This window comes from Nothoprocta perdicaria, unplaced genomic scaffold (genome assembly GCF_003342845.1).
Source record: "Nothoprocta perdicaria isolate Ctin4 unplaced genomic scaffold, notPer1 scaffold_294, whole genome shotgun sequence".
In the NCBI taxonomy this organism is placed as follows: domain Eukaryota; kingdom Metazoa; phylum Chordata; class Aves; order Tinamiformes; family Tinamidae; genus Nothoprocta; species Nothoprocta perdicaria.
In genome coordinates, this window is record NW_020455526.1 from 625,845 (window position 1) to 639,557 (window position 13,713).

The following is a 13,713-nucleotide window of genomic DNA, read 5'->3' on the forward strand; positions in this document are numbered from 1 at the left end:
GCCCGAAGTGGGGGGGGGGGGCGTCGCCTCAGGCGCCCCGGCCGAGGGGGGGGGGCGCATCGCCCCATCCCGCCCGTGATGGGACCCAGGGGGGCCGCGTGGGGCAGAGCCCCACCCGGGGGTCCCCAGCCCCCGTCTGCGGTGCCCGGGCGGCAGCCGCATCCAGCGGTGCTGACGYCGTCCGGCACCCCATTCGAACGGCACCCCTGCTTTGTGAAACTGCGTTTTTAATAAATCCGCAGCGTCCYCTGGTTTATTTTTTAGCGTGTCTATGAGGCGTCTCATCTGCCTAAAATGCTTCCAATAACTTCCACGGGATCAGCGTGATTCCAATTAGATGCRGATCAATTCCAGCATGGATAACGTAGGAGCTTTTGCACGTGTAAGTGAGCAAAAAGTGAGCAAAAACGGCACAAAAAGTCCCRTTCTCATCCAGCATCAAGTGGCCAACACGTCGCTGCGGTGCCCCTGCCCCGGCCCTCCTTGCTAACCTGCACCTGGCCCCAGATCAATTAGCTGTTTGCGCTAATTGAGCCGCCACCGACACTTGCACGGTGTGCAGCAGCCACCTCTGTTTAATAACATTGCCACCGAAAGGSAACGCTTCTTAAGGGCCTACATTATTATTCAAATTGATGCTGAGGATGATGTAAAGAAGGAAGCGCGTTCAACAGCTCTTCACTGAGCTTTCCGCAGCAACTCATCCCCGCTTCATTATGCTGTTTATACAAACACTGTAAAATGCTGTCCCATTGGTATTACGCTCCTAATTGGAGCTACTACTTTCAGAAAGAAAAACACAAGTTGTAAAGACCAAAATGGAAGCCTGGTTTTAATTTGGAATGCAGCGTTCGCTGCCGTACTGAGGGCTGGTGGATTTATTTGTGTAATTACAAATCCGGGCCGATGCAGGCAGTCGTTCCGTATATTACATTTGTCTATGGGTAGAATCGATACTTTTCCCTTGCTATTTTCCTGTCAGGTTTTACAAATAAATACTGCCTTAGCATAATGAAAACAGGCTGCATCAGAGGAGCTTCATCTGAAACACACCCCGGGAGGAGCTCGAGGAAGGCGCTAGCAAAGAGCAGGAGTGATGCGTGCAGGAAGGTAGCGCAGCGGCTGCCCCTTCGCTCTGTGCAGCTGCCCCTCCGCTTCTGGACGTGCTGATGGCTCCGTGGCCCKTGAAACAGATGTGTTTACATTATACTCTTCTCCCAGAACATCATTTCAGGACAGCATCCTGAAAAAATCCTAAAAAGCAGTTCATCTAAACTGCTTTTTATTAACTACCCTTAGGTAAGAAGGTATTAGAGGCGTTAGCYGTGCTGGAACAGTGGAAATACTTCCACTGACTATCTCCAAAATCCCAGTTTTCCACAGCAGGGCTACAGAGGGTGAGATAGGAGCACCATGTTTGATTTGGGAAATAGATTTCATCCAAACGCATTGTGGCCTGTGCTAAAACAGGAGTTAGAAAAGTGTGTGACCAGTCTAAAACTACTCAGCCCTTATATTTTAATAAAAGCAATCGAACAAACAGAACCCACAGATAATTGAGAGGAGATGGCAAAGTAGGAATGAGTAGAAAACTTTGTAGCAGCTACGATTCTGAGCCTTCAGGGATCAAAGGTTCAGGTCTTTCTTCTGTTTTCTTCTTTGGTTCAGGAATAGGTAAGCCAAGAATGTCAGCAGTGAAGATCTCTGCTGTGATTTCATCTGGAATTTCTTCTTCCAGTGAAGCTGCTGCACCTGGAGAGCAGTAAAAACGACACAACAAAACATACAACAGCAACATAAGAACAGGTTTATGTAGAGAGAGGTGTATGGGTGACAGCTAAGTAGAGGGAATGTCTTAAAGATGTGCATAGTGATCGTGAAAAGGGATTAGCTCATTTAATACTTTGTGCATCCTTAACAGGGACAAACTGTCAAATCCATGAGGTCGACAGCCTCACCTTGCAATAAATATCAGCCTCAGGAAAGTCACAAAACAAACTGGACTTTTGCACCTGGGAATCTGGGGACTTCAGAGTGGGTTTGCAGGGCTGGGCAGCTCCCTCTGGAGATGCCCCTTTCCTGTGCACAGGTCCACTGCAATCAGCCCTGACCCGGTGCTGCTTTAAACTGGTGAGCACTGGTGAGCACTGGGACGTGCACGGTGTAAAAACACTGTGTTTAGCAGCTCTTCCAGTGGAAACAGGCAACGCTACTTGGATCAAACCAACRCTATAATTTGCTGTGCTAGACTGGTGTAGACTGGGGCATAAATTGTATACAAATGTGGTATTATCAACAGCTCCATTATAATGGACATTACTGCCTGGATAAAATCAACACTATAATTTGCATATTCGAGGATTTCTTTTTGCCTGTGCACTTTGGCGTGTAAACCCTCCGCCGTGTGTTTCTAATTTCAGTCCCAAGCCTGCAGATAGACAGCAATGTAATCTTGTCAGGTCGGTTACATTTCATTGCTCACTTATTTTTAGATGCACCCATGCAATTGTTGCATGGATCAAGGACAATCTATGGCTCCATGATGATTTTTTGCAGTCCCGCCTGAATGTTTTTGACAGCTCTAGGCCTAGCAAGGTAATAGGTTTGCAATTGAAATTGCTCTTGTTTGGGAATTGAAGCAATTCTGCTTCCACGTTGCGCAGAATGATAATCCCGTGTACCTGAGGTACCGCAGGCGCCCGGTTCGGATGTTCCTCCCTCTGGATGCGTGCCCAGCAAGGCGGTCAGACAGGCTGCCAGCTCTTCCTCCGTCATGTGCTCTCCTGCACAGCAAGGAAAAACCCGTTGGGTTTATGGAATCATCAACACGAAGGCRCACACACTGCGGACAAGAGCAGCGCACGAGCAGAACGGGTTGGTTTTAAAAAGGATTCGGCTTCCCGGAGGTGCAGACCAGGTGAGATGCACGACCCCAACGCAGGGAAGTGTTGATCCTAGGGAAACGGTTCACATCCACTGCATGCATTTGGGGCAAACTACTTAATCAAAGGAAGAGACGCTGTTGCAGGGGGCTTTTTAGGCTGGGCTGCACGTGCCAGGGCCGGTGCTGCCGTTCCCACCGGAGCGCTCCCAACACGGGACACACCACGGACCCGGCAGCCCAGMGTCGGTAGCCAGCTCCAGGGAGGAAGAGGAAGGTGCAGAAAAGTCCTTGAGTATCCTGGAGTAACCTGGCCGTGGCAGCTGTTCCCAGTAACGGGTGGCTCGTGCCCTGACGCCCGAGGTTATAGATCTGTTATGAAACTGTTCTGTCCTCTCTGATGCATCTAGTTGTGGGTGTTCACACCGTGCACAGGAACAACTACCCTTTCTCCTGGCTGAATCCTTGGTTTCCAAGCGTCTTTGCAGCAAGGGCTTTTACCGGCTGGTGAACTGAATGAAACCGCTTTCCCCCTTTCCTGTTTTARTGCTCGGCAGCAATAAATGCTCCTTGTTCTTACAAAAGGAGCAAGATAATACGAGTGCTTTATTTACCTCTCTTTAGCACTGGTCATCAGCCTATTTACACAGGCCTTTACAATGTTCCCTCTGATTAAGCTAACCTAAACCATGCCTATCTTTCCAGGCTTTCACATACAAACTCAGTCCAGGACTCTGGCCGTTTTCATCCCTCCTTTCTTTGACTTTTATTCCCTTTCTGGGCACCGTGTGACCAAAAATAAGTTCAGATAAGAGCGTGCTGGGAGAAGGGTGTCATTGCCAAGACCCACGCTCTTCATTCAACAGACAAGATATTTCCAAAGCAGTAAAGAAAGGAGGACTGAGCTGGTAGATGGGATTATTCCATTGAAAATTCCAAGGCTTGTGGCTCCATGCRCCTGCCCTGGTTACCAAGCTGTAGTTCCCAAATACATGCTGCAATTGAAGAAAGAACTAGTGAGCACACAGCTGATATTAGAATAGAAATAACTCACCTCTGCGCTGAAGCAGCAGGAGCAAGTCTCCTCTGTCGATAACTTTTTCCCCATTCTCATTATCATAACCAAGGACCTGAAACGCTCTCCGTATTTTTTTCATTGACAAGCCGAATGCAGGGCGATGGTTTATATAAAGTTTGATAAAATCCCCTAAATTGATTTTTGTCACTTGCTTGCCAGTATCCACGTACTCGCTGAACTTGACTTCATTTATCATTTCTTCAATCTAGAGATGAAGGCAAGAAAAACCATTACAAATCTCCCCGCTGAGGAAYGTGAACCAGTTCCCGGTCTCGGGAAGCCACGGCAGCTCCGGGTGTTGGCACCACGGATGTCACTGCTGCAACCCGGCAGTGAGCCGGCACTCACGGCGGCCTCTTAAGTGCCCCTGTCCTTACGACAGTGTGACAGTGTCAGGTAAAGGTGAGGGCAGCAGCTACTTAGTCATGCTGGATTTCCTGCGTTTGCTTGTGAAACAGCTCTCAGCAGAGCCAGCGGAGTTTCTCTAGGTTTAGGTGAGCACCGCTGAGCTTGCAGTTTCTGAGAAAAGCTGTGTTTAATGCCCACGGTGCCTTTCCTGCAGCATTCCGCCTCCCTCTCAGCTCCATGTCTTGGCCGCCCTGGGATCTGTTGCTGCTGTGAGATGGGGAAGGCAGCCCGGGCGGCGAAGGCGCTCGGTGCCTTTGCACCCGCTTTGCTCTTCCCAGAGCAAAGRGACTTTGCTCTTCCCTTCGGTGCAGCTGTGCCCACACTCGGGGCAGCAGGCAGGCAGGGTGCAGGGCAATAAATACCCCAGATGTGCCCCRACCGCCTGCACGGCTCCCAACAGACCATCTGCACAATCTAAATACACCCAGGGTCCACGAAGATGCTCTCTACCTGCACCCTGCGTGGCCCTGCACAAGGGGTAGCCCCACCGCAGGCTCCCGTTCTGCTCCCGTTCTGCTCCCGCTCCCGCTTTCACGGAGCAAACGAGCCCTGGCCGGGCTCTGCCCACAGCCGGGGGTGCCCGGGGGCAGCTCCCGCTCCCGGCGCTGGCGGACGCGGGGCAGCGAAGGCCRGGATCGCTGCCGGTGCCGGCGCGTGCCGCGCATGCCGCTGGCGCCCGCCGAGCGGAGCTGACGCGAGCGCTCCCCGGGGACGGCTCCGCATCCAGCCCGCGGCCTTTGTGCTCCTGTCACAAGTTTTTCCAGTGAATGGAGCCCAGGGAAGATGGAAATCTTACCCTTAGATTTTTTTTTTCCTGTAGCAAATGTCACGCCAAGCAGGAACAGTCAATTTTGCTCAGCTCTAGCTGATCTGGGATTAGGTTTTCTATCAGCCCTGCTGAACTACATAAGAAAAACAGGAATTCCCCACAGCTTGGTCAGGCAGCTCAAGCTGCTCGTTCTCCCTCCTGATTTTCTTTTATTAAAACACTCTGAAGAGACAGATGAACTTTGTGTGCTTGAACRCTGTCCTGCTCTGCAAAGCAGGCTGGAGGGTGCCTACGTTCACAGCAGCCTAGCACCTCTGTTCCCTTGCATAAAATACTTGATTTTAATTTTTTTTCCTTTTTTTTTTTTTTTTGGTTAAATTACTCTTCCAGAGACACTTCCCTGCAACAACATCCCCCAGGACTGCGTCCCCTCTGTCGCCAAGAGGCAGAACTGTAATGAGAAGGTCTAATAAAGTGCAGGGCGATAGGACAAGGCAAAGCGGTCGCAGCGGATGCTGCCTGGGTGCAGGAGCAGCAAAGAAGCTCTGGTAGGTGGAGCAGGTCCTGCCTCCCATCTGCTGCCTCGTCTGGCCGGGCAGATGGGGTGGCACCGATCCAAGCAGCGACTCAGGGGCCCCCGAGGCTCCGCAGCCACCAGCAGGGACGAGCGGAGCTTTCCCCATGGAAAGGTGAAGGGAACAGCACCGTGCGCCGCTTCCCTTGGGAGAACCGCTCYTGTGCTGAAGGCCGGGGGCTGGTGCAGGGAGGTTGTTATTTAAATCACCTGGCATCAGATTTGGTATTTTTTTTTCTCTCTCTCTATATATATGCTTTAATTATCCTTCTGCCAGGTTGCAACACTGCACAGGAGGCGTGTGCAAGCGCAAACTGCCTTGGGGATAYGGTGACACAAAGGGCGAAGCAGCACCCTTATTAGATCAGGTGTCTTTGCTGCAAAATTTGAAGTAAAAAAGCTCTTGAGAAATGTTTGATAGGAAGCTCCTGCAACCTGAAAGCTCAACGAGAGCCGCTGCGGAATTATCGGTTATGAAAGAGCTTTAATTCCATGGGAATAGAAGCTGCCGTCTCCATTTCAAGTCACTCTTTCATCAGTACAAGACAGATCAAGAGAATGAGGCCCTGATACACCCAAAAAAGCACTGCACGGAGCTAGACATTCCCACCACCTTTGTGTCCTGTATTGCTCAACACGTGTAGGAAGCTTTGGCTACGTCTCCATCCAGGCCCAGGCAGATTTCCTGCACCTGAGGTCTCAGCCCACGGCCCACCAAGCACATGGTGCTGGGAAAGACGCTGGGACCTTATTGGAAGTCACGGAAACATCCAGCTCTCAATCCCCAGGTTCATCCCGACACCTATCCAGGTCTCCAGCGAGGGATCGTGACTTCATCAGAAACACACTACCACACTCTGATCACTCCTAATTCACTCAGWCCAGGTAAAATACATTTAAAACCAGCACAAATATCCTCTGGACCCATCTGGCATGACAGTGGTCAGGATCTGTCCCACAGGACACTTGGTACCAGCATTCTCACCCTTTCTTTTCATAACAACAGTAAAAAARCAACCGACTGACCTTCTCCTCCGAGGGATAAAATCCCATTGCTCTCATTACAGAAGGAATTTCCTCCAGGGGGATGTGCGTGGACACCTGCCTGGTCTCCATCGTATCGATCCCGTGGCTGTGCAGCTGCGCGTAGTAAAAATAGTCCTCCAGCTCCTGCAAGGGATTCACACGGGACACGGCCAAGCTCAGCCACCAACGGGGCAGCGGGAAAGGCTTCTTTAAAGAGTTATTAACAGACCTGCCCAGGAGAATATTGTTAAGGGCGACCTGGACCAAAATAAAGGAATGTCAGGCCTGTGTAAATGAATCTAAAACTCCAACCAGGTGTTGCTGGTGAGCGTGATTACCCTGAAGAAGTCGCCGTCTCTGCCGCCATCCAGCAGGTTGTAGAAGGGCTCCAGGTCCTGCCCGCCCAGGGGAACGGCGGCAWCCAGAGCCCTGCAGCGCACGGGAAGGGAGAGACGGGACGGGTCAGGCCAAGGGAGATCCCACCTTTCCCCTTCGAGTCCCCGTTTGGAGGCTTTTCCAATGACTATATAAAATCCCGGCAGGACGTGTTTTGTGCAGCTCCGCTCCAGGCCGGTGTTTCCGACGCAGGTTTTCCATACAATAGAGCAGTGTGGGATCTGCTCCTCAATGGGGCCCTTGTCCGCGGAATGAGCACGGGGCCGGCGGCCGGGAGCGTTTCCATGGCCTTGAGCTTGGCGTCTGGCACTGAGCTCTCCTGCTGCCTTACGGAGASAGCGAGGGAGCCGAATCGGCTCCGTGGACAGTGGGATCCTGCGGAGCGCTGGTGTTTGCAGCCAGCTGCACCCAGCGGAGCTCCCTTGTCCTCCACCCAGCACCCTCCTCCCTGATAACTCAGGGCAATCCCTTCCTCTGAATCCTCCCCTATGGAAAACGGCTGCCGCAGGTGCCACGCTAAGCTGGAGAACCCCSTGCGACACCTCGCTGCTCTTAGTCCCATCTCCCACGCAGCTGGGGCCCAAAGAGCCAGCGGGTTTGTGCACAGAAAAAGGGACTGCAGCCACTGCCCATGGCCCCGTGGCCACCAGCACCTTGGTGTGCAGCTCGGGAGTGCCGCTTCCACAAGCTTCGCCCTCTTCGKTTTTTTTTTCTTAATTTATTTGGGCATTAAACACAGTGGTGATGAGCAAGATGCCAGAAGCAGCCATAAAATGATAATTAGCTCATYGAGAGCCTCACTCCAAAAACAAATTACATAGGAATTCAATGTTGCCTGGATTCTGGCCAAGCATTATAGAGAGGGATCATTTACATGTTGTTGCTTTCCTTAAAATGTCACTTATTCTGACYCTCAGCTGCTTAAGCCACACCAAGTGGGGAAGAAAACAAACAATCCCATTGCTCTCCCACCCCGTTTCCTCCGGGCTGGTGCACGAAGGTGCGTTGGCCCAGCAGCCCTTCAGCTCTGCTCTGAGTGCCCAGGCCGGCCACAGAGCTCCGGGTCATCTGAGACACGGTGACCTTATACGGGGAGACGAGGCTGGCCTCTGCATCCATGGACATCCCAGAAGGGGCAGAAGGGACCTGGCTACGGAGCTGGTCACTGATGCTCCAGCCAGGGCCTGGGCAGCTGCTGGAGCTGCGGCTGCCTGTTTCCGTATGTTCCTTTCCCTGTTCCAGCAAAGCTTGGAGCATTACAGTGACTTGTCTACATCCCTCACACCCAGGGCTTCCAGCACGTGCCGCCCTATCCCATGGGGGACAGACATTTCTGCAGCAGCCGCTTCCATGTGGCCTCATCCCGCAGCCGATGCTGCTCTTCCATGATCCGATATCCCGAGCTGCCCCATCCCGCTGGCCTTGTGGGATGCAGGACATTGGCCATTGCCCAGGCTGGACGGGGCTGGCTCCGCGCCGCGGCACTCACGGCAGGTTGACCTCCCACACCATGACCGTGCGGTCGTCGCCGCCGGCCGTGAAGACGTAGCGCCCGTCGCAGGAGCCGGCGAGGTCGGCCACGCCGTCCGGGTGGCAGATGAAAGCCGAGGACTTGTGGGGGTTACCGTCCGCAGGCAAAACCTGCACACCGACCTGCGAGTGAACCCTGAGGCTGGAGCATCCCGCAGAGCCTGCCCCGAGGGCTGGGAATGCGGGAGCCTTCCCGCAGGCAGTGGCTGCTGGGCGGAGTGGTCGCAGTGCGGGAGCAGGAGCATCCAGCACTGCTGATGTCCCGCTCCTCCAATGCAAGCGCGTGGGACTGCGCACCTTGTCCTTCGTAATGTAAGCCAGGTAGCGCTTCTGCGGGTCCGCCAGGTTTGTTGTGGGGAGGATTTGCATCTTCTCCAGAGGGGAGCCATAGGTTGGTCCCAAAAGGGTCTTTCTAAAAGGCAAACACATGATTTTCCCCTCTGGGCTGTTGTCGAGCACAGGAAGGGCTGGCTAATCCCACACATTCGTGAGCAGCACAAGGAAGGCAAGGATGGAGCCCCATCAGCACCGCTGTTGGGCAAACACATGTTCCCAAAGAGGAGCAGGACAGGTGTTAGGAAGAGGAAAATCCAAACCCAGGATGGGGCTCCCAGACGGGAGGATCTGGCCCTGYGAGGGCTGAGCCCCTCCGCTACCTGCACATCTTGGTGGTGGTGTTGTAGAGCTTCATCTTGTAGCAGCTGTTGGCGGTGAGGATGAAGGACTCGGTGCCGAGCTGCGGGTACCAGGCCAAGCAGAGCGGCACGGCCGCCTGCTCCACGCGGTCCCGCCGCAGCACGGCCAGGCGGCCCTTGCTGCTGCTGCCCAGGTCGTATTCAACCTGCGGGGAAGGCAAGGGAATGCAGAGGCTCCTTCAGGCTCCACCGGCAAACGGCACTGACTGCGGCCAGGATCCGGCTCCAGGGTGAGCACTGAGGGTCACCTCTGAGCCCAGCACAGCAGAGACCCGGGTGAGAATAGAGCCCATGTGATGGAGCTGGTGGGGGTTAAGGAGCCGGAGAGCCAGACGTGGAGTCTCCCTCGAAGCCCTTGGGAAGCCCGTGCTTTTCCCAGCGGGTTTCCCTGCCRTTTTCCCTCACCAGCTGCCGGTCCTCGGCGAGGCTCAGCAGCCGGGGCTCGTCGCCGTCCAGCTGCACGCCGAAGAGGAGGCTGCGGATGCGCCGCGAGTGCGCGTGCAGCCCGGCCAGGTGCTCCCAGCACCGCTGCCCCGAGCGCGGCACCGCTCTGTAGACCGTCACCGCCAGGTTGCCGTCCTGCGACGAGGGCACGGCCGCTCAYGAGCTGCCACCCCTCCGTGTCCCCTGCCCGGCAGCACGAGAGAAACCGACTCACAGCRGTCGCGAGGTACTCGCAATCGTGCGAGAAGCTCACGTGAGTCACGGGGCCGTGCGAGAACCTGAACTCCTCGCAGACGGAACGGAGGGAAACAGCGTCGAGGACACGGAGGCTCCCGTCGGYAAAGCCGGCTGCCAGGAGGTGGCCTGAGAAGCAACCGGGAGGCGGTGGCACCGCGGGCAACGCGCCGGGCGCACGGGGCCAGCGCCCACCCAGGGCACCTTGGGGGCTGTAGCACAGGCTCTGGATGCTGCCCTCGACGAASACCCTGCTAACGAGGCCCGTGTGCCGCTCATGGTCCCACAGCCTCAGCAGCCCACAGTGGCTCCCCAGCGCCACGAGCGCTTGCCCGGGGTGACACGCGACGGCCGTCACGGCCCTCTTGGGCTCCTCCAGGAGTTTCTCGTATTTCGTCCCATCTGTTGCAACGTGGAACACTGTTGCGTCAGCAGTTGAAAGGATAAAGTCCCTGTTTGGTGTGAAAGGAACAGAATTTGATCAGTGAGACTAGCTGGCTCGTCTCCCTCCACGCTGTCCAGCACCTTGTTCTCCTGGTGGCAGCTGAGCTGGACCACAGCTGGTATTTTGCAGTTTGCAACACACAATACGCAGACACTTCCGAGCAGCAAGGCAGGTGGCACTTTGTATTCCCGACCTGGTAAATCTCCGCTTAAAGACGCTGGAGCTGGTTACATTTTCTGCTCGGGTAGGCAAGCCAGAAGACAAGCGACATCTGGGTAGGATTTGCCATCTGTGAGTCCCCGGGGTGCGAGATGGCTCAATGGGCAATTGAGGGCGGCTCTGAATAGYCCTTTCACGCTCCACACGCTGCCTTTGTCAGCGGCCACATGCTGGTGGCCGCGCAGGACGGCCGGGGTGAGCTCTGCCGGGGTGAGCTCTGCAGCCGAGACCCTGGCGCGGCCGGAGCAGCTGAACCGGCCCCGCGGAACCAGGGCACCCAAACTCTGCACATTGCACAACAAGCGTGTTTGATCGGCCACCGGCTTGAGGATGTGGACCCCGGGCACAGCTATAGGAGAGCACAGACCTAAACACAGGAGCTGCTGACGTGCGGAGCCACGGGCAGGGCTGATGGGGAGATGGGGCCTCCTTTGCCCCGAAAGACCCTCATGGACCGGATCCTCACCCAGGGTTTGGGTCCCTGCTCCCTCAGCCCAGCCTGAGGGGCACCAGCAACCAAGGAAACACTCGTGGGGGCTGCAGACTTGCAGAGCAGTGCCAGGACTTCTGGTGCTCGTGGAGAGAGCATTTGAAAGAGCTGCTGTTGTAAGGGTGGTCCCCACGAGCCTGGTGACCGGTGTGTGTCCCTGCTAGCGACTGGTTCCTGCATTCCCGGCCCATGCAAGTGAGGATGCTGAGCCCGAGAAGAGCAACCTCTTGGCTTCCCTACTACTTTTCTGCCTGTTTTTCTTCCCAGGAGGGCTGTAAGCAGCAGAAGCTCCAGCAGTGACGCAAGAGGCATGAGAAGGCTGCGGCTGATGGGGAGCCACAAAACACACGGTGGGAGAAGCTGCTTCCTGAGGCCACACCAGGCTGCAGAGGAAGCCCGGGCAGCTCCGTACACACCGGGATAACGAGCCCAGCTTGGGGTATCCCAACACCGGTGCCGTTCTGGACAGGGCTCCATCCCATCATCCCAAACTAAGCCTGATGCGGCTACATCCCCTGATGTCCCACCAGGGACAGAATTAAAACCTGCTCCAGCCCAGGGGGGTGCCCCTCAGCTGGAGGCTTCGGTGACTCTGAAGCGGGGAACGGGGCACCCACCTGACGACCAAGGGCTGCCCGCCCAGGGTGCAGGAGCTGGCGGGGTCTGCGGCGGCGCCGGGGGGCGATTTGGAGAAGGAGATGGAGCGGATGGGCCCCACGTGCGGGTGGCTGTACCAGTTCACCAGCTGCAGCTGCCCGTCGTAGAACTTGACCGTGCCTTTGACGTCGCACGTTACAAAATAGCTGGAGGGAAGGGGGAAAGCTTCGGCATGGGGAAGCGCTGGAGGGCAGCTGGCCTGTCCCCGTGAGCCATGAGGTCCCTAAAACACCCATTGCTGGGTGAAAAACAGCGTGGGAGGACTTAAACCTCACCCGTCCGACACGGTGAGCACGGTGATGCCGTCCTTCTGCATGGGCACCAGCTTGATGGCCTTCATGGTGTGCGGCTTGGGCGGCGGCTCCCGGGGCAGCGGACGGGGCCGCACCGCGTCCCACAGCACCAGCTTCCCCGCCGAGGTGCCCGTCAGCGCTTGCGAGTTGTCGAAATGAAAAACGGACTGGCTGAAGTGCCCCACCGCTTTGCCGAAGGTCTGCGGAGGAGCCAGCAGAGAGGCGCTGATCAGGGCTGTTCCCGTGCCCAGCGTCACCTTTGGTGACACCTTTGGCTGCGGTCACCGTGCGGAAGGGAGGGGAAGGGCCCCGGGAGGGGACGCAGCAGCGGATGCTCTTGCAGGGGGCACCGGCAGGTCCCTCGGGCCCCCGCGGCCGCCACTCACCCTGTCGGTCAAAGGCGGCGCGCCGAACTGCAACGCGGCGTCGCTCTGCGGGGGAAGCAGCCCGCCTGGCCACGGCCCTTCCTCGCCGTGCCCGCTGTCCCCGGGCACCCCGCGGGAGCCGAGCGCCGAGACGGGGCTCGTCGTGGAGCCAGCACCAGGGACGCGGCACCCCGCTGCCCCGCGCCCCTACTTACCCACAGGTAAAATATCACCTGGCTTTTGCTGTTGCTGACAAACTCGGCGGCGTTCTGGGGGTTGAACGCRACGAAATCCTGGAAGGAAGAGGCAGGGCTGGCGCGAGGCCGCGGGGAGCAGCGGGCGCCCGCGCGGCCCCGCTCACCTGGCGCCCGGCGGCGGGCGGCAGCTCCGCGCTGCACGCGGGCGACTCCGCCGGGCACGTCCACCTCCACACGCAGACCCTCTGCCGGGGAACGGGAGAGCCCAGCTGCCTTTGGGAACGCCGAGGCGGCCCCGGAGGACGCCCGTCCCAGCAGCAGTGGGCACCGAGGGCAGGGGCTTGGTTGCAATAAATGGTGCTAGGAAGAGCTTGCGTTAAACACATTGGGGCCAGAAGTTTTCATCTCAAGCACAGATGCCCTTGTGCCTGGTGCCACCTCGCCCCGCTGTTCCCGTCTGACCCCGCTCAGCTGCACTAGYGAAGCTTTGGGCACGATCGATCGCTCAGGGCAGCAGGAAGGGAAGTTCTCCGCTCACCTGCACCGCACCAGCGCCGATGGTGACCAGGTACTTGGCATCGTGGGAGATGGCGATGGCCGCGACGCCGCCGGCCGGGTGGCTGTCGAAGATGGTGCGCACGGGGATCCTGCGGGACAGCAGCCCGCTCGCCACGCGCCCTCCGGAGAAAGGAACCCGGGAAGCGGAGCGGCCGCCGCGCTCACCCCGAGTACGAGTCCCACACGATGACGAGCGCGTCCGGCCCGCGGTCGGCTGTGGCCACCCAGCGCCGGTCCTCGCTCACGCACAGGCACGAGATGACGTTGCTGTGACCCTGGGGAGCAGAGGGCCCGCGTGGCACTCCRGCTGTGCCACATCCCAGCTCCTCACAGCATCCCGGTGCCATGCCGCATCCCGCCACTCCGCACCTGCAGATGCGCCTGCTGCCGGGCGCGCACGTCGTGCAGGACCAGCGTGTGCGCGGCGGCGTAGAGCAGCAGCGGGGCCCCGTCG

General features: G+C 57.0%; 1 protein-coding gene across 1 annotated transcript in view; it reads right to left on the bottom strand.

Moving 5' to 3' along the window:
• Positions 1–1,276: 1,276 nt before the first annotated feature.
• WDR66 (WD repeat domain 66) overlaps positions 1,277–13,713 on the bottom strand; it is a 13,625-nt gene continuing 1,188 nt past the window's right edge. The window contains exons 2-20 of the mRNA XM_026041797.1: positions 13,629–13,702; positions 13,425–13,534; positions 13,240–13,348; positions 12,866–12,946; positions 12,720–12,797; positions 12,526–12,570; positions 12,122–12,339; positions 11,807–11,992; positions 10,240–10,487; positions 10,016–10,164; positions 9,763–9,936; positions 9,319–9,503; positions 8,960–9,074; positions 8,622–8,785; positions 7,075–7,165; positions 6,737–6,880; positions 3,936–4,164; positions 2,682–2,783; positions 1,277–1,752 (exon numbers count right to left, since the gene is read on the bottom strand). Of these exons, the coding sequence (XP_025897582.1) occupies positions 1,604–1,752; positions 2,682–2,783; positions 3,936–4,164; positions 6,737–6,880; positions 7,075–7,165; positions 8,622–8,785; positions 8,960–9,074; positions 9,319–9,503; positions 9,763–9,936; positions 10,016–10,164; positions 10,240–10,487; positions 11,807–11,992; positions 12,122–12,339; positions 12,526–12,570; positions 12,720–12,797; positions 12,866–12,946; positions 13,240–13,348; positions 13,425–13,534; positions 13,629–13,702 (2,651 nt within the window). The 3' untranslated portion in view covers positions 1,277–1,603. The remainder of the gene's footprint in view (positions 1,753–2,681; positions 2,784–3,935; positions 4,165–6,736; positions 6,881–7,074; positions 7,166–8,621; positions 8,786–8,959; positions 9,075–9,318; positions 9,504–9,762; positions 9,937–10,015; positions 10,165–10,239; positions 10,488–11,806; positions 11,993–12,121; positions 12,340–12,525; positions 12,571–12,719; positions 12,798–12,865; positions 12,947–13,239; positions 13,349–13,424; positions 13,535–13,628; positions 13,703–13,713) is intronic.